Genomic DNA, 20,996 nt, shown 5'->3' on the forward strand with positions numbered 1-20,996 from the left:
AATTAAACTGATTGAAAGAGTGTCTTCATCATATGAACATCAGACACAATCCTTCCCGTTAGGGGTTTTGTATTGTACCATCATAACATACATGAGAAGAACATAACCGCGTCATGCCAAAAACTAGTTTTTAAATAAATGTGTTTAGTTCCGATGCAAAGACCCTATAAGTGAAACAGTATTAACGCCAAAATATGCAATCTTTCATGACCTGACAACAGTATCGTAACTATATCCCTTCTTAAAGTCTATTAAAAGGTTTTCTTAACTTCTGAGGTGAACAAGTATAGTTGACTTAAGAACTATACTTTTAGGTTAAATTCCGAAGGGGAAAACGATTATTATGCGCCGTGTTATGTACATGTAGGTCTGCGCATTCCATAGTCAAGAGATTGTAATTTAGTGCTTGCCGTTTTATTGATGCAGTACATATTTGTTTTTCGTTCACTTATGCCGATACTTTTCTCGATGGTAATGTGTGGCATAAGTCATTTTGGGGCCTTTTTAACATGTTATGCGGCATGGGCTCATTGTTGAAGGCCGTATGGCGACACATAGTTGTTAATTTCTGTGTCATTTGGACTCTTGTGGGGAGTTGTATCATAGGCAATCATACGATATCTTTTTTTTTTGTATTTAGAAACTAACTATTAGATATTTGAACCTATGAACATCGGAAAACAAGTCTTAATTTGACGTTCAATGCGGGAAATCTAGTCATGAACATAACGTCATGGAATGCTAAATAACGGAAACGTGTGAACTAGCAATAAATTATATGTTGATCCATTCTTTCGATGGTTTCATGTGTATAGAGAGTTGTACTCTCGCACAAGGGAGTATATTATTGAAGTGAATTATCAAGTCGAAGTTCGCACTTACAAGTAAGCGTGTTATGATTTTATAAATAAGACGTTTAACTAGCCAAACAATTTTATTACGTATGACGTAAATACAGAGGTGTTTCTTTCATAAAATTGGCTCTTTGTGTTGAAGTTTTAAGACTCTCCAAATCCCAAATTATGAAAAACCACGTTATACAGAATCGAAGTACTCATAAAATTGGCTATTTGTTTCAAATCTTCAACCTCTTCATCATAAAATTGGCTTTTTGTTTCAAGTCTTCAACCTCTTCAAATCCTCAAATTAGGGAAAACTATCTACCGTAACTATCAACCAAGTTGCATAATTTCCAGCTGTATTGTCGATCTCTGAAATAAAATTAAACTTTTTTTTACTTTTTCTTGCTTGAATTATACCATACAGTTATAGAGTCAATGCATTGTATAACTTGCTTTGCGGTATGGGTTTTGTTCATTGTTTGCTGTGGTTAAAAGAATATTGGTGTCATCTCTAGTATAAAGGAACAATTTGGTGCAAACTCGTGGGGATTTTTTTAACTTACTCATAGTGTCTGACCGTTACGTTATGTGTATTGACATCATTCCTAGTAAAAGAATATTGTGGCACAAACTTATTAAAATATTCAAACTTGCACACAAAAGTTGTGTGTACTGAAAACATCTCTAATAAGGGACAACATCAAACGTTCAATGTAGGTTAAAAAAAACTTCAATTCATATTTTTTTCCCTTGCCCACCTACCCCCCTTTTTTATTAACCTATTGACCAATAAGGATAAATATAAAATCGATGGCAATTAACAACACTTGCAGTTATTTTTACCCCCCCCCCCCTTCACCCCTCCCCAGACTATTTGAATTAAGTTTTTTTTATTCTTCATTGATTTTTGTAAGTCGCCCGCCCCTAACGTAACAATTTGATATCCTATATATATTCATTGAATTTTCTAAACTTACTCGTAGTAGTTGGAATGGCTACTGGAAACACCTTTTACAACGGAACCTTCTGGTACCCTCACTGTATCGGCTTTGTCAAAGTTATTCTTCATAGTATTTTCACACTGCCTAGCTTCCTTTCCTAAATGAAATATATATTGAATAAGCTGCTCATTTGTAAATAAAAGTTTGATATTAAAAGGCAAACAAGAATAAATATTAGCGATTGGATAATGCTTCGTAAATACTTAAACGCGTTGTTAGGAGTGTATAATTAGGAGTTTATAATTATTTAAACATCTATCGTGAATAAGGTTTCAATTGGTTTTCCAATTAAATCTTATTGACCTTTTCAGAATGTTAAGGACTTATGGGTAATTTTATTGCTAGTTGACTAAAACTTTTAAAATAACGTTACATCATTGGTCCAATTTCTATTGTTTATATAAAAAAAAAGATGTGGTATGGATTGCCAATGAGACCACTCTTCACGAGAAAGGTAAAGACACAGAAATTAACAACAATATGTCACTCTGCACTGCCTTCAACTATGAGCAAAGCCAAAAGGACATTTTAAATGACAATTTGTTATTAGATCGAATAGACCATATTTTCAAAACTCATTTATTGTCCTATAATATAAAGAAAATGTGATGGACAAAAAATGAGAATATAGAGAAAAATAGCCTTAAAAACTGAATACAATTGAGAAAGTAAAGGGGATAATTATGTCAGAGATAGCAACCCGACTAAAAAGCAGACGACATACGACAGTCCCCAAATGGGTCTTCCATTCAGCGATAAAATCGCAGAGTTTGACCTAAACACCTAAGGCCCCTACATATTAAAATTTTGAACTAGTTCAGTCTAAAACATATCAATGAACTAAAATTAATAACAAACATACAAAACTATCAAAGGCCTGAGGCTCTCGAATTCGGACAGGTGCAAAAATGCGACGGGATTAATAGATGTAGGATATAGGAAGATGTGGTATGAGTGCCATGAGACAACTCTCAATCCAAATAACAACTATAAAAGTAAACCATTATAGATCAAAGTAAGGCCTTCAACACCGAGCAACATGCTAAAAAGGGCCCCACAATCACTAACTGGGAAACCTTACAAACAAGAAAACCAACCGTCTAATCTATATATCTTTGAAATGAAATAAAACTTTGAATATATAAAAAAAAAACGAGAAACGAGATACATGCATAAATAACGAACGACAACTACTGTACATCAGATTCCCGACTTCGGACAGGTGCAAACATTTGCAGCAGGATTAAACGTTTTGATGGTACGGTACCAAACCTTGAAGTTCTCTTATCCAGTTTGCATAATACTTGTTGTCAAATCAGCAAGTGTATACTTTATACGATGTTTAATATGCTGATTACGGTTTTTGCGTTTACCATGTGACTTATGTTTTGTGAAATCTTACAATTTGATATATCAAATTATTTATATGACAAAGTTAAAAAAAATGCTTAACATCAATAAAACTATTTACCAGAAATTCCACAACATTTAAACATGAACCTTCTGTCCTCTTTTCCGTTGTCATGGACACTCCTTATACCAGTTATAAATCCATTATGGCTGCATTCAAAGTTGAAGTATTCATCCCAGTCGTTCACAAAAGAAGCTGATTTACAAAATACAAATAATATTTAGCAGTGAGTGGTGGATCAAATCCGGTTGTTGGAACACCCCCTATTTTGGACAATCAATGCATTTGAATGGCGACAAAGGGTTGGAACTCCCCATTGGAAATGGCTGGCTCCGCGACACGCACTGTTTGGTATCTTTTAACCGAAACAAAATAGACTAGAATTTGTTTTAATTGCATATTAATCAATTGGACCATGTGGTGTGAGTGCCAATGAGACAACTCTCGATTCATGTACAGAAGTAGTCACTTGCATTAATTTACATATTCAGACTCCCTGGTGTAACTTCAGTATCAGTCAGTTTCATATAGACATTTTTAAAATGGTCGAGAGGTTAAAGCAAATAATATAAAAAATCTAATAGCCTCTAAACACTGCGGTTGTGAGTTCGAACATTGTACGCGTCATATGCTTCAATCGATTAGGATTTCCGAATGTCGATGGTTTTTCTCGAGCGCTTTGGGTTTTTACCACTAATAACACCTGGCTGCCAAAAAAAGCCAATACAACTTAAAGTTGTGCAACTGACTGCAGTTTACAGAAATAAATGCATTTTATGTAAATAATTGACATTTACAAGTTGTCGAATAAATGAAAAAAAAAGCCGCTCTTAATCTCTAGAGAAGATGCCGCTGTTATTATATTTTGTGTAGTCATTAGGGACGACATCAAAAGTCAACATTGCTGCAAGATTTGTTAATCTAAAATCGATTTTACATATATCCCTATTGGTCAATCAATTTTTCCCAAATTAAGTTAAGAGGGGGGTGTTGGGGTCAGTAAAAAAACTATGTGAATTAAGTTTTTTATCCTTCATTGAACTTTTGATGTCGTCCCTTACAAGACGACAAACACCAATGAGATATTGATATCAAGAAGACTACCAAACTGTAGATCACATAATTCATTTTTTTATACTGCAACTACTTGTGTGTATTTTCTAAATATAGTAGCATAGCTATACTTTGTGCAATGTCAATTTCACCAGGGATCATTTTCTCCACAATCAGGGCTTCATGAAGGTATGAAAATGAGTTTGTGTTACAATTTAAACCGATACCAATCGACTAATTTTTAAGTTGCAGTATAAAAACAATATAACTTAAAGGTCAATGCCATAGAAATATAAACTTTTGTGGACTCGGCACAAAACTTCGGAAGAACTCGGTACAACCTCTCCCTTCCCAAGTTTCTTAGCCTCATACAGACAAGTTTATATACCGAGTGCCAATGAAAACGCAACACTTTTGTTTTTCCCGCCCTTATTGTAAAAAAACTTCAATAAATATCTCCGCCCTTATTGTAAAAATACTGCAATAAATATCTGAGTAAATGCCAGCACTTTCTGACAACCAGCGACATGCGACATGCAGTTTTGGGAATGATCCAATGAAGCCGTTCACAGCATACAATTGGGAGAAGACTGAAGTTTTAGCCCCTTCAAATCATCCACAAATTCAACCAAAATGGATCATTTAATGATAAGGGGTACAATAAACACATATACTTTTTTATTCGGCCTAAAGCGTTTTTATTTAACATGTTATATAATACTTACGTGTCCAGTAGCAATCTACGTGTTGTCCAACCGTAGATCTACATCCTAAAGACCATTTACGATCTTCATAATAGTCGTGATGTACACTGTGTATAAAAGAGATGGCTTGACCACTTGGACACGAAAAATCTATCCGCTCATCAAACTTGTTAACATAGTCCCATCCGACCACACAGTTTAGTGTGCAAATCAAACATATGATAGATAACATCAGCATCGTCAGTCAATGGTTTACTGAAAATAAATAATAGTATTATATAATTATACAATTTCATTTTTAAATGTTACCATCTTCTGATTGGCTGAATTTGGTTTTTTAAATATCGATAGCAAAATGAACACATATCTTTATAAACACGAAATCATAAAATATCTAGCCATTGTAAAATTCCTTCTATCTTTTGGAACGGAAACGAAAATTGTAAATTAAGAAATGTTTGACTTGAAAACCGAAAACAATTATCAAACGTAAAGTAGTAAATATTTAAAGTCATACGAAACCTCAAATCCAAAAACAATATGCACATGTTTTTTTATAACTAAATGGATAGTTTTCATTATACAACTTGTGTACATATACTTTTTTCTGATGCATAGTGACCTTAGCGTGACTCTCCTCGTAAAAATCCGGTAATCGCAATACGCATGAATCTGTCATTAAAATAAACAATTATCTGATTGTACATGTTAAACACGTGCTCAATATCCATGCTTTTTGATGGTTGTTTACTATAAGGTGACAATCGGTAAACTCCGGCTTCAAAACACGGCATTTAATGAGCAGCCATATTTGTTAAATGAAAACAGACAGAGAGAAAAAAAATTGACGAATATACGATATTTTAGAGTAAAATATGATAAAATCGAGCACAGAAGACTAAGTTTATGATACATATGCATTGGTTCTAGAATTGGATAAACATTTGTCAAACATGGAAATATAAGTAAAATGAAACTTAAAGTACAACTTACCAGTGAGATAGTTTTCCCTAATCTGAAGTAATATTGTCCAGACGAGGTTTAAATACCCAAGTCGAGACATTGAGTCTCAAGCACGAGAAAAACGTTCCCCGCGAAAGTCACTGGACAACTATAGTTATATATAATATCTAAAAATAGAAAAAGGGGAATTTACGATGACCGTTAAACGGTCCGTGTAACACTTATCAATTCAAAGTTTTAAAAAGTTTTCAAATTTTTGATTTTTGGAATTTTGATCAAAGTTTTAAAATTCCAAATTGTGAAGTATGATTATGAATTATACATGCATTATACCGTTGGTTTTCCCGTTTGAATGGTTTTACACTTGTAATTTTGGGGCCCTTTATAGCTTGTTGTTTGGTGTAAGCCAAGGCTCCGTGTTGAAGGCCATGTACATTGACCTATAATGGTTTACTTTTAACCACGTAACCACGTGCACCGTCATCATAAAAAGGGAAAACTACGATTACGGTGTTTCATTGGGGAGGAGATCTCTCAAGATAGATACAATTTCATATTAGGCCAACAAAATAGTATGTGTGTTTCCTATTACATCTGTGAAAAAAATTGCCTAAGGGTTGGCAGGTATTTTTTTTATTTTACTTTTGTTTTACATTGAGTAAATGGGAGGGACATTCTGACTTGGACAGTGTTTATTGAAAAATGTGAGAGAAAAAACAACATAAGGCTATTTTAGGAAACACACATTTTTTTATTTGGCCTTAAAACTTGTGTTATCAAAGTTTTTATTTTACATTTAAAGGGGCACTAGCTGTCAAATTCATGTTCACCAATTTAATTCAAAATCTAATATTTTATTTATAACTATGTAAAACATTTGTTCAAACTATAAAAAGTCTAAAATAAATGATAATCAGGGCATGATCATGAAAATACGAAGCTTCGTTTTGTGTGTATTTTAGTTCACACGGGATCAAAAACTGTATCGTATGCCCTTAAACACAAGTTATTTACTATTAACATGCTTCTTTTTGGCCCTTTTGTGGCCACTTATTCCTACATGTATATGTCTGGGGGAAATTAACCCCAAACTGAATCCCAGCCTTCCCTTTGTTGTATGGAACCTTGTGGTACAATGTCAGAGAGATCCGTACAGTTACACGCAAGTTATTGTCTGGAAACTACTAAAATGCTTGTTTTTGGCCCTTTTTTGTCCCTTAATTCCTAGACTGTTTGTCCCACTAACCTTAAAATAAGTCCCAACCTTCTACTTATGGTATTAAACATTGTGGTACAATTCAGAGCAATTGAAATACTTATAGTAATACACAACTTATTGTCCTGAAACTAGATAAATGCTTGTTTTTGACCCCTTTGGGACCATGACCGCCAAACTCAATCCCAACCTACCTTTAGTGGTTATAAACAATGTGTAGCATCTTTTTATTAAAGTCCTTGATAAATAAATATTTACATAAAAGAGAAAAAAAAGATTTATGCCTGCTTCATAGATCTGAAAAAAGGCTTTTGATTCAGTATGGTTTTGCTTTACTTTATAAATTATGTAAAATGGGAGTTGGCAGGTATTTTTATAGAGTTTTAAAACAACAATACTTAAATACTAAATCCTCTTTAAAATATAAAGATTATGTATCAGAATATTTTAATATTGCTAGAGGGGTTAAACAAGGAGACACACTAAGCCCCACTTTATTTAATGTCTTTATAAATGATATGGTAAAAAAATTTGAGGGAAATGATTCAAGTCCCCTTAAGCTTATAAATAGTAAGGTGGGATGCCTCCTTTTTGCGGATGATCTTTTAATCCTGTCAAAATAAAAAGAGGGTCTTCAAAACAGTTTAAATAATTTTAAATTATATTGTAACAAATGGCAACTCTCTTACAAATACAAACAAAGCTAAATCCATGATTTTTAGTCAGTCAAAACATAATAGTGAAACATTACATATTTACTATGAGAATAAATCCATAGAGAGTGTAACAGAATATTCATTTTTGGGAATGTTGATAAAATGTAATGGAAATTTATCACAAAGTACTTTAGAGTTGACAAAAAAGGCAAAAAAAGTATTTTTTGCAATAAAATCCTATACTAAATCATTGAATAATCTACCTATAAAAGTAGCAAATAATCTTTTTGATTCTTTAGTAAAACCAATTATGACCTATAATTCAGAAGTAACATATTTGGATACATATATTTCTTTTCATCGAGCCAATAACAGAGCCTTATCTTCAGGAAAAAAGAAATTAATCAACTTGATTTTATAGACAAAACCCCCATTGAAAATATGCATCTTAAATTTTGTAAATCTACTCTAGGAATAAGAAAAAATGCATCCAATTTAGGAGCAAGAGCTGAATTAGGGAGATTGCCTATCGAATGTTTTATTAAAACACAAACCCTTTTATATTTAGCTAGACTATATAATAATAATAATAATCCATTGATAAAGGAAGCTTTTTCTCTAACACAGTCTCTAAATTTGACAGGAACTTACTCATGGTATACATATGCAAAAAATATTGTTAAAGAGACTAATGTTGACCTTAATATTCTTTCTACTTGTAAGGACATAAAAGATGCAAATAAAATAAAAAACGATATAAAGTTAAAAATGAAAAATAGATATGAAGATTTAATTCAAATTAAATTTCAAAACATTGATGATAAAAGTAAATTTTTTCTTTATAAAAAAAATAAAAAAGATTACAAACTAGAATCTTATCTTAATACATCTAATTTTCAGATAAGGAGATTAATCACTAAATTTAGAATAAGTGATCACTCCCTTTTGATTGAAAAGGGGAGATATTTTAAAATCCCAAGAGAGGAACGACTTTGCCATAATTGTAAAATACTAGAGGATGGGAAACATTTTTTACTCTATTGTGAGTATAATAAAACTCTAAGAAATGATTTTTTCATCACATATGTACTGAAAATAATAACTTTAATAATTTAAATGAAGAAGAAAAAATTCAATATTTACTAAATCCATCATCACCTTTACAAACAAATAAGTTAGGATCCTTCTTGAAAAAGTCATTAGAACTGAGGGCAGGGGACTCTTAACAACGTGTTTGTTGTTACAAAAAAATTTTTTGATGCTGTTGTTATTGTGTATGTTTAATATGTATGTTTATTGTGTTTATTGTATTAATATATGTTGGTCACAAACTGTAAAGTTTATATGACAATAAAATATTTGATTTGATTTGATTTGATTTGAATAATATGGTTTACATGACTTTCCCAACAACCGTTTTCTTGAAAAATTAACCCTAAATGTTTATGTTCTCCAACCTCTTGTATCAGTGTATCATTCATATATATTGGTGTATTATGGGGTTTTGCTCTTTTTCTAGATATGGTCATGGTTTCAGTTTTTCTTGGATTAAAATTAACAAGCCATTGTTGAGACCATTGGTGATTTTTTTCTATATCAGAATTCATCAATTCAGATGTAGCATACTCGTCCTCAACAACTATATATAATGACGTATCGTCAGCAAAAAGTCTGATGTTGCATGATATGTCACATACAATATCGTTTATGAATAGTAAAAATAATACAGGTCCTAAAATTGAGCCCTGGGGGACACCTGCTTTAATGCTATACACATCAGAGGTCTGTCCTCCTATGACAACTCTTTGTCTTCGTTCAGATAAATAACTTTTAAACCATTTTAATAAGTCCCCTCTAATTCCATATTTTTCTAGTTTATGAAGGAGGCCTTCATGCCAGACCCGGTCAAACGCTTTACTGATATCACAAAACACAACTCTTATTTCCTTTCCAAAATCAAGGGCTTGAGCGATATCGTTTGCAATATAAATAAGTTGATTAACAGTACTATCTCGAGGCATAAAACCTGATTGCAAGTTTGTAATAATTTTATAACAAGAAAGGGAATTAGATAAATATTTAAAAACACATTTTTCCATCGTTTTACCAATAATAGATAACAGAGAGATTGGTCTATAGTTTGATCAGATTTCGTGAGAACCACTCTTAAAAACTGGTATCATATTTGCTATTTTCCATTCATACGGATAAGTGCTAATTGAAGTGACTTATTGAACAACAGAGCCAGGGTTAGCTTAATTCTAAAGCAGCATATTTAAGAAATCTTGGACTAATGCTATCGGGGCCTGTTGCCTTAGACACATCTAACAAGAGAAGTTGGTCATAAACTTCATCTTGCGTTATACTTATATTATCTAATGTATGTATGATTTCATCTAAATTTAGTTCTGGGATATTTGCAGATGAGTCATCAACACTCGATTGATCACAAAAATAACGATTAAATGCAGTTGCTTTATCCTTATTATCGTCTAAGTAGGTATCATTTAATAAAATAGGGGGGTAGTCTGAGGATTTGGAAGGAAATCCAGCCAGGTTGCGCAATTTTTTCCACCCATTCTTAATGGAATCTACGTTTGAATGTAATGATTCACATTGTTTTTCAAAATAATGGGTTTTTGCTAGTTTAATCAAGTTAACGCATTCATTCCTAATTTTCTAGTTTGCCCAAGACTCAGCAGTATTGTATTTTTTTGCTTTTTTGTGCGCACGTTTCCGTTTACGAATTTGTCTCCTTATAAGTGACGTCATCCAAGGAGGATCTTTCGTGCGAACAACAATTAGTTTACTTGGAATATGCTTGTTAGCAGCATCTATATTTTTTTGTGTAACAACGGAGACTGCATTATTTAAATTTGTATCAAGTATTGTGTCCCATTTAACTTGTCTTAACTCCTCGCAGTAGCGATCGTAGTCCCCTTTTTCAAAATCCCAAACCTTACGTTTAAATTGGGTGTATTTCGGTTTGTGCAAATTCAGTATTCCACTTACTGGACAATGGAACCTAGTGTTTGCTTCTAAAATATTTTCACTCACTTCGTGACATGCAAGAATATGGATATCATTAACTATAAGGGGGTCGAGGAGTGATGAGGAATTCTCACAAAAAAATGTTGGCTCGGTAATTGCTTGGTGCATACCATTTAACTAATAATATGTTTTTTAAATTATTACGGTTGGCCAGTAGTAAGTTTTCGTTGAAGTCACCCATGGCCACAATATTTTTTATACCGCTGTTTACTGCGTTTTCGATTGACTGATTTATATGATTCCAAATATGATATGGTGAATCTGGAGGTCTGTAAAATAGGCCAAACAAAACTTTACAATCCTTAACTACTACTTCAACCCATGAGCATTCGAGAGTATTGATTTCCTAGATCATTTCGTCGCTTACTTGGGATATTTTGTTTTACATAAATCATGACACCCCCTCCAAGCTTATCACCTTCTCTGTCGTTACGATAAAAAGCCTTAAAGTTTGATAATACAACTGAATTGTCGGATATATTCGGCTTTAACCAAGATTCTGTTAACATAATTATATCTATATCCCCAAGCTCTGCCTCCAAAATATCAAGTTTTGATTTAACACTTTGAATATTAATGCAAGTAAATGTGATCAAATCGCGAAGATCTAAATTCAAAACTGAATCATTTAGGCTAAAATCATTTGCAAATGATGGCCCATGATTTGTTTCAATATCACCAGAAAGCAATATAGTAAAAACTACAAGAAATACCAAATAACAAATAAGCTCAGGTTTTACAAAAAGGCATTTTGATACGTCTTTACACACTTTGGTATTTAATCGTGTACTTGAAAATGGTGTTATGGGAACCCAACTCTTATATGGAAGAAGAAGAAGAAGATCATTGTCCTGAAAATCGCACAGACACAAATTGTGATATACAAAGAACTGAAATCAAACAAGAGGAATAGAAAATTAAAAAGTGAATATTTTCATCATTTTATTTTGTGTATTGCCTAATTTATAAACGATATTTATCTTGTTTATGCATACTGATTGAAGATTAAACAAGAGTGCACACGCTGAAATGTCTCGCCTTCTATACTTATCATTGATATTATGTTGATAGTCCTAAGTATAAAGCTAAGCTTTAATACAACTGTCACATAAACTTAACATTAACCAAGTCCAAGATAACTAAACAAAGACCAATGAACCTTGAAAATGAGGTCAAGGTCAGATGAACCATGCCAGGCAGACATGTACAGCTAACAATGCTTCTATACAACATATATAGTTGACCTATTACTTATAGTTTAAGAAAAATAGACCAAAACACAAAAACTTAACACTGTGCAATGAACCGTGAAAATGAGGTCACAGTCAAATACAACCTGCGCGACTGACATAAATATTTCCATACACCAAATATAGATGACCTATGGCATATAGTATTAGATAAAAAGACCAAAACTCAAAAACTTAACTTCGACCACTAAACCATGAAAATGAGGTCAAGGTCATATGACATCTGCCCGCTAGATAGGTACACCTTACAATCATTCCATACAACAAATATAGTAGACCTATTGCATATAGTATGAGAAAAACAGACCAAAACACAAAAATTTAACTATAACCACTGAACCATGAAAATGAGGTCAAGGTCAGATGACACCTGCCAGTTGGACATGTACACCTTACAGTCCTTCCATACACCGAATATACTAGCCCTATTGCTTGTAGTATCTGAGATATGGACTTGACCACCAAAACTTAACCTTGTTCACTGATCCATGAAATGAGGTCGAGGTAAAGTGAAAACTGTCTAACAGACACGAGGACCTTTCAAGGTACGCACATATCAAATATAGTTATCCTATTACTTATAATAAGAGAGAATTCAACATTACAAAAAATCTGAACTTTTTTTTCAAGTGGTCACTGAACCATGAAAATGAGGTCAAGGACATTGGACATGTGACTGACGGAAACTTCGTAACATGAGGCATCTATATACAAAGTATGAAGCATCAAGGTCTTCCACCTTCTAAAATATAAAGCTTTTAAGAAGTTAGCTAACACCGCCGCCGCCGGATCACTATCCCTATGTCGAGCTTTCTGCAACAAAAGTTGCAGGCTCGACAACAAAATTAATGACCATCTTGAGTTTTCAACAGGTGTTCATTATTTACAATGATTGTATATTCTGGCGCGTGTAATTGTATAGTCTGACGCGTGTACAAAGTTGAAGGTGTTAATTGGATGTTATTGTAGCATAAAAAACAAGTCACGGGCCTCGTTAATCTCATTTGATGTTCTACATTGTGTGTCCTGTTATTACCGTTAATAGGATGAAGCCACATCTAATGTTTTTCCTATCAAGAACCCCGAAATGGGTTTATGGACAAGAAAGTCGGTATCTTAAACACCACATTTGATCCATTGCAAGTTGAGTCAAATGAGCCAATTGTTATACTATGGACCAGTTCTGGTCATGGGCGCAGTCCGATATGGACTCCAGATTACTTTGTGCCGCTAGTTAACGCTAGCCACAATATATCTGTTATTGATATAGACAATATGCACGACTTTCCTTTTTTAGATAGCACAATAAATGAATCAAATGTGTGTCCAACAATTTTCGATACCACTGTTAAGTCTCTAGATGAATCTTTCGATTCAATTGATCAAGGCAATAAACGCAGTGACACATGTCATGTAGAATTAGATAGCTCTTATACTGATGTAAAGGTAGACAGCATATCTTGCATGCTCGAGGCAAATGAATCAAATGATTCAAATATTCCAAATGAAATTATAACTATAAAAAAGCTCTATGGCAGATTAAATCGGAGAAAGAAAAGGCTTTTGCAAAAATTCTTGACTCATGGGAGAAAGCTAAACGCAAACCCAGAGTCCACCACTTCAACAGATGGTGGGATGACAATCCCAAAAACAAGTGCATGTGCAACGTAAGCCTTGCCAAAGGAAACGTACTAAAAATGCTAAACCATAACGGTGTACATAAGGATTGCATACAAAACTAGTGCTAACTAATAGCATGTAGTAACTAGAGGCTCTCAAGAGCCTGAATCGCTCACCTGATTCTACTTGGGTTTTTGAAATCATATGAAAAAATATAAAATTTGGCTAAAAGTGACAACACAACCTCATTGAAAAGGAAAGGAACATGTTTAATTTCATTCAAAAGTCCCCCACTGGCGGCCATCTTGGATGGCGGATCGGCTACAAAGTAACAACACTTGGTCAGCACCTCATAAGGAACATTCATGCCATGTTTGGTTTTATTCCATTCAGTGGTTCTCTAAAAGAAGTCATTTGTATGCATTTCCCATAGGGTCCTATGTTAAACTAAGTCCCATGCTGGCGGCCATCTTGGATGATGGATCTGCTACAAAGTAACAACACTTGGTCAGCACCTCATAAGGAACATTCATGCAATGTTTAGTTTTATTCCATTCAGTGGTTCTCTAAAAGAAGTCATTTGTATGCATTTTCAATAGGGTCCTATGTTAAACTAAGTCCCTGCTGGCGGCCATCTTGGATAATGGATTGGTTACAAAGTAACAACACTTGGTCAGCACCACATTAGGAACATTCATGCCATGTTTGATTTCATTCCATTCAGTGGTTCTCTAAAAGAAGTCATTTGTATGCATTTCCCATAGGGTCCTATGTTAAACCAAGTCCCATGCTGGCGGCCATCTTGGATGATGGATGGGCTACAAAGAAACAACACATGGTCAGCACGGCATAAGGAACATTCATGCAATGTTTGGTTTCATTCCATTCAGTTGTTCTCTAAAAGAAGTCATTTGTATGCATTTCCCATAGGGTCCTATGTTAAAATAAGTCCCCCGCTGGCGTCCATCTTGGATAATGGATCGGCTACAAAGTAACAACACTTGGTCAGCACCACATTAGGAACATTCATGCCATGTTTGATTTCATTCCATTCAGTGGTTCTCTAAAAGAAGTCATTTGTATGCATTTCCCATAGGGTCCTATGTTAAACTAAGTCCCCCGCTGGCGGCCATCTTGGATGATGGATTGGCTACAAAGTAACAACACTTGGTCAGCACTCCATAAGGAACATTCATGCTATGTTTGGTTTCATTCCATTTAGTGGTTCTCTAGAAGAAGTCATTTGTATGCATTTCCCATAGGGTCCTATGTTAAACTAAGTCCCCCGCTGGCGGCCATCTTGGATGATGGATCGGCTACAAAGTAACAACACTTGGTCAGCACTCCATAAGGAACATTCATGCTATGTTTGGTTTCATTCCATTTAGTGGTTCTCTAGAAGAAGTCATTTGTATGCATTTCCCATAGGGTCCTATGTTAAACTAAGTCCCCCGCTGGCGTCCATCTTGGATGATGGATCGGCTACAAAGTAACAACACTTGGTCAGCACCCCATAAGGAACATTCATGCTATGTTTGGTTTTATTCCATTCAGTGGTTCTCTAAAAGAAGTCATTTGTATGCATTTCCCATAGGGTCCTATGTTAAACTAAGTTCCCGGCTGGCGGCCATCTTGGATGATGGATCGGCAACAAAGTAACAACACTTGGTCAGCACCTCATAAGGAACATTCATGCTATGTTTGGTTTCATTCCATTCAGTGGTTCTCTAGAGGAAGTCATTTGTATGCATTTCCCATAGGGTCCTATGTTAAACTAAGTCCCCCGCTGGCGGCCATCTTGGATGATGGATCGGCAACAAAGTAACAACACTTGGTCAGCACCTCATAAGGAACATTCATGCCATGTTTGGTTTCATTCAATTCAGTGGTTCTCTAAAAGAAGTCATTTGTATGCATTTCCCATAGGGTCCTATGTTAAACTAAGTCCCCTGCTGGCGGCCATCTTGGATGATGGATCGGCTACAAAGTAACAACACTTGGTCAGCACCCCATAAGGAACATTCATGCTATGTTTGGTTTTATTCCATTCAGTGGTTCTCTAAAAGAAGTCATTTGTATGCATTTCCCATAGGGTCCTATGTTAAACTAAGTCCCCCGCTGGCGGCCATCTTGGATGATGGATCGGCAACAAAGTAACAACACTTGGTCAGCACCTCATAAGGAACATTCATGCCATGTTTGGTTTCATTCAATTCAGTGGTTCTCTAAAAGAAGTCATTTGTATGCATTTCCCATAGGGTCCTATGTTAAACTAAGTCCCCTGCTGGCGGCCATCTTGGATGATGGATCGGCTACAAAGTAACAACACTTGGTCAGCACCTCATAAGGAACATTCATGCCATGTTTGGTTCCATTCCATTCAGTGGTTCTCTAGAAGAAGTTCAAAATGTAAATTGTTAACGACGACGACGACGGACGACGACGACGGACGACGACGACGGACGCCAAGTGGTGAGAAAAGCTCACTTGGCCCTTCGGGCCAGGTGAGCTAAAAACGAAGGGATTTTACCCATGTTTAACAGTTTAATACCCAGATGAAATTAGGGGGAGGTTTGGGTATCCACAAAAACATTTGAACTACTAGTAAGCCACATTCTGTGTGTGCCTGTCCCAAGTCAGGAGCCTGTTATTCACAGCTGGTTGCTGTTTGTCTTTGTGTATCATACTTGATTTATGTTCTTTGTTTTGTACATATATTAGACTGTTAGTTTTCTTGTCTGAATTGTTTTATATAAATGTAATTTCGAGCCTTTTATAACCATGTGACTATTCGGTATGGGTTTTGCTCATTGAAGCAGGCCGCATGGTGTCCTCTTGTTTATTAATTTCTGTGGCATTAAGTATCTTGTGATCGAGAGTTGTCTCATTTGCAATCAGACGGTTACCACATCCTCATATTTTTTCTTTCTTCCTCAAATGTTTTATACGACATTGACATATCACATATGAACTTGCATAAAAAAGATCCTTAAACAAAAAATAACATTCATTTGGTAAACAATATGTCATGTATGTAATTACAATTCAACTTAAACAAATATGTAGCACTGTTTACATATTTGTTAAAGTTGAATTGAAAAGCACTCCAAGTTATTTACATGTATAATACATGTAAATCACTTAAGAGTGCTTTTGAAAGATTAGATTATAAAACAAGATTCACTATATACATCAATATCTCTATGTGTTCTAATATATCTATATCTCTATGTATGTGTTCTAATGTGTCTCAGTACAATCTCTATGCATGTGTTCTTATAATATGTCTCTTATACATGTGTTCTAATATATCTAATCATTATGCATGTGTTCTTATATATGGAACACATAGTAACATCACATATTATGAAACATCTCGAATCAAATAACATCTTGTACGACCTTCAACATGGCTTTCGGCGCTCTATATCTTGCGAGACACAACTTCTCTCCTTCATCCAAGAACTTCAATCCACAAACAACTCAAATACTCAAACAGACCTTGTAATAATGGACTTTGCGAAGGCCTTTGATAAAGTACCGCATCGTCACTTACTATACAAATTACAATATTTTGGTATTAATGGAAACACTTTAAACTGGATCTCTGCATTTCTCTCCGATCGAACTCAGACAGTTGTTCTGGATGGAAGATCATCAAGCACAGTCCCAGTCACCTCTGGGGTTCCACAAGGTACTGTCTTAGGTCCAGTCTTATTCTTAGCGTATATCAACGACCTTCCAGACTACCTTACACATAGCAAACTAAGATTATTTGCTGATGACAGTATCATATACATGCCAGTTAAATGCCAGAGTGATTGCCTAAAATTGCAAAATGACCTTGACGCAGCTGCAAAATGGGAAGAGGACTGGCTGATGGCCTTCCACCCAGACAAGTGTAATGTTCTCTCTGTCACAACTAAACGCCAACCTCTACAACATAATTACACTCTTCACAATCATACTTTAGAAACTGTTACATCTGCTAAATACTTAGGCATCACATTACAATCAAACCTTAAATGGGACAAACACATAGATGACAATATCTCGAAAGCCAACAAAACTCTGGGCTTCCTTCGAAGAAACCTGAAAACATCAAATCAAAACATCAAGAGCCAGGCATACCAAGCACTTGTCCGCCCCAAACTCGAATACTCTTGCTCAGTTTGGGACCCCCACACTTCAGAATCTATCTCGAAGATAGAGATGGTCCAAAGGAGAGCTGCTCGGTATGCCTGCAACAGGTATCATAATACTAGCAGTGTATCAAACATGCTGAACACACTAAACTGGCCTATTTTAACACAACGCAGACTGCGTGCAAGCCTGGTTATGATGTACAAGATCACACATCATTTTGTTGCTATACCATCTAGCACAATTCTCATCCCATCAGACTCAAGAACCAGAAAACATCATTTTCACACCTTCAGGCACATTTATACATCAAAAGACTCGTACAGATTTTCATTTTTCCCATATACAATAACTCAATGAAATCTTTTACCAACCGCAGTGGTAAATACACAGACAGTCGACTCTTTCAGAGATCAGCTTACATATGCTGTTCTCTCCACTATCATTTAAAAATCTTCATCTCCTGTACATAGTTTTAATCACTACATCTGTTCTCTGCACCGTTTTGTATTTAACTAAAATATTAACTAGTTCTTTTTAATAAATAGGCCATGCATGCACCAGTTATTAATCATCTTTATTCAGATGGAAAACTGGAAAACTTAAAGAAGAAGATATCTTTATCTCTATGCATGTGTTCCAATATATATATATATATATATCTAATCTCTATGCATGTGTTCTTATACATCTCTAGCTTTATGTGTTCTTTTACATCACTATGTCTATGTGTTCTTATACATGTTATGTCTTGATCTTTACGTGTTCTTACATCACTATTTCTATGTGTTCTTATACATGTACATCTCCAATACATCACAGTTATGAGGTTTATCACCTGTATGTGTTCTCATGTGTCTCTGTAAAACAAAAAGCTCACTAAACCCTTTGCCACATACATCGCAATCATAAGGTTTATCCCCTGTGTGTGTTCTTATGTGTCTTTGTAAACTACTTGACTGACTATACACTTTACCACATACGTCACAATCATAAGGTTTTTCACCTGTATGTGTTCTCATGTGGACATTTAAATTACCACGATGACTAAACCCTTTACCACATATATCACAGTCATGAGGTTTTTCTCCAGTATCGGTTCTCATGTGTCTCTGCGAATTGCCAAGGCTACATAACGTTTTACCAGATACATCACAATCATAAGGTTTATCAGTTGTATGTGTTCTCATGTGTCTCTGTAAATTCCAAAGCTTACCAAAACTTTTACCACATACATCACAGTCATAAGGTTTAACTCCAGTATGTATTAGCATATGTCCAGTGAGGAAACTATTTCGGGGAAATTGTCTACCACAAACATCACATTTATATGGTTTTTCACCTGTATGTGTTCTTATATGCTCCTTTAAGTAACTACTTTGACTAAATCCTCTAGCACACATATCACATTTATATGGTGTTTCACCGGTGTGCTTCCTCATGTGTCTCTTTAAGGTATAACTCTGACTAAATTCTTTAGCACACACATCACATTTATGACGTGTTTTATCAGCCTGTGTGTTTATGTGTCTCTGTAGAGTACCATTGGTTGTGACTAAATCCTCTCCTCCCTCTGACATCTTATTAATAATGTTTACCGGTATCTCCAGTTAGTGCATTCTTGTACAACTCTGTAAGGAAAAAAAAGACATATACATCATATGTACAGTACATCATGATCTGAGACTACTATAACTGTTATAGTAGTCTCAGAGTACATGTATATAAACCTTTTGGTACCTTTCTGCAATTTTCACTGTGAGAGGCCTTACATTCGCAGGAGGATGCTGATGCATAAAATTGTAAATGAAAGAAGATAGAAAAGAGATAAATTGTTAAAAAATAAAATCAAAGAATATTTGACAATTAATATGACTACTTTTATAAATTTATGTTTTTTCAACTCCATTAAATGTGAATATTATACTAAACTTTATGTTTGTGATCCCCATGTGCACCCACAGTAAATAAAATAAAAAAAAACGGTTGGACATTTAAACAAACAACACCCGGTTGTAATTGATTTTTAGAAAGCACCCATCTTACCTTAGTAAAAAAAGGAAAACACTGTCACACATATCATGTACAGTCATGACAGTAAAACCTTACTAACCATAGTCCTGCAAAAAACAAAAACCTATATTTACTAAGCATTTTGTTATGCACAGTCATCTCAAAATGTATATGCGTTATGAAACCTGATAAAACCTAACATCAGCCAAAACGGAAGAGGTGCGGTTTAGCCAGGTTTCACTGTATATATATAGAACATCTATTTTGACATACTCTCACTTTTAAACTATGTGATTGTTAGTTCACTGTATCAAAATTAAGAAATCATTCATGGGGGCTTGAATATTTAGTGATTTTACCATGGGTGGGCCCATTATGACATATATTTTAACCTGAGCGATAGAGAGAGGTTATATATGGGCATAAACATGATAAAGAAACAACCCGTGGTAAAATCACGATATATTCAAGCCCGATGAATTATTTGCATTCTAATAGGACAATGAAAACAAAATTTTGAGTTCTGAAGAGGGGAAAATATGGGTATAAAGGAACAACCCGTGGTAAAATCACAATATATTCAAGGCCCAATGAATTATTTGGATTCTATTAGGACAAATACAATAAATTTATAATTGTTATTATTGCCCTCTGTAAATCAATTTTAAGCCATCGTATAAAAAAGATGTGGTATTATTGCCAATGACACAACTATCCACAAAAGACCAAAATGACACAAACATTAACAACTATAGGTAACCGTATGACCTTCAACAATGAGCAAAGCCCATACCACATAGTCAGCTATAAAAGATAAGACAATGTAAAACAATTCAAACGAAAAAACTAACAGCCTTATTTATGTAAAAAAATGAATGAAAAACAAATATATGTAACACATAAACAAACGACAACCACTGAATTACAGGCTCCTGACTTGGGACAGGCACATACAATGTACATATTTTTATTCAATAATCAATATTTAAAAGTAACCAATATGTCAGTCAGGGGTACTACTTAAACAAGTTATTTTTATTTACTTGAACAAGTATAAAAAAATAATGTTTGAA

General features: G+C 34.6%; 2 protein-coding genes and 1 pseudogene across 2 annotated transcripts in view; 1 reads left to right on the top strand and 2 right to left on the bottom strand.

The window, feature by feature from the left end:
* Positions 1-319, top strand: part of LOC139494033 (zinc finger protein 235-like) — a 24,104-nt gene extending 23,785 nt beyond the window's left edge. Inside the window, exon 5 of the mRNA XM_071282200.1 lies at positions 315-319. Within this exon, the coding sequence (XP_071138301.1) occupies positions 315-319 (5 nt within the window). The remainder of the gene's footprint in view (positions 1-314) is intronic.
* Positions 320-915: 596 nt separating this feature from the next.
* Positions 916-6,126, bottom strand: LOC139495253 (dermatopontin-like). Its single transcript, XM_071283523.1, has 6 exons — positions 6,005-6,126; positions 5,033-5,266; positions 3,315-3,449; positions 1,820-1,940; positions 1,130-1,211; positions 916-1,088 (listed from the first exon to the last, which is right to left on the bottom strand). The coding sequence occupies exons 2-5, from the start codon at positions 5,247-5,249 to the stop codon at positions 1,157-1,159; spliced, it is 528 nt and encodes a 175-aa protein (XP_071139624.1). The 5' UTR covers positions 5,250-5,266; positions 6,005-6,126; the 3' UTR covers positions 916-1,088; positions 1,130-1,156.
* An 11,032-nt stretch (positions 6,127-17,158) lies between these two features.
* The window catches only part of LOC139494034 (zinc finger protein 721-like), a 40,430-nt pseudogene continuing 36,592 nt past the window's right edge, over positions 17,159-20,996 (bottom strand).

The sequence above is a fragment of the Mytilus edulis genome, chromosome 11 (assembly GCF_963676685.1).
Source record: "Mytilus edulis chromosome 11, xbMytEdul2.2, whole genome shotgun sequence".
NCBI classification, from domain to species: Eukaryota; Metazoa; Mollusca; class Bivalvia; order Mytilida; family Mytilidae; genus Mytilus; species Mytilus edulis.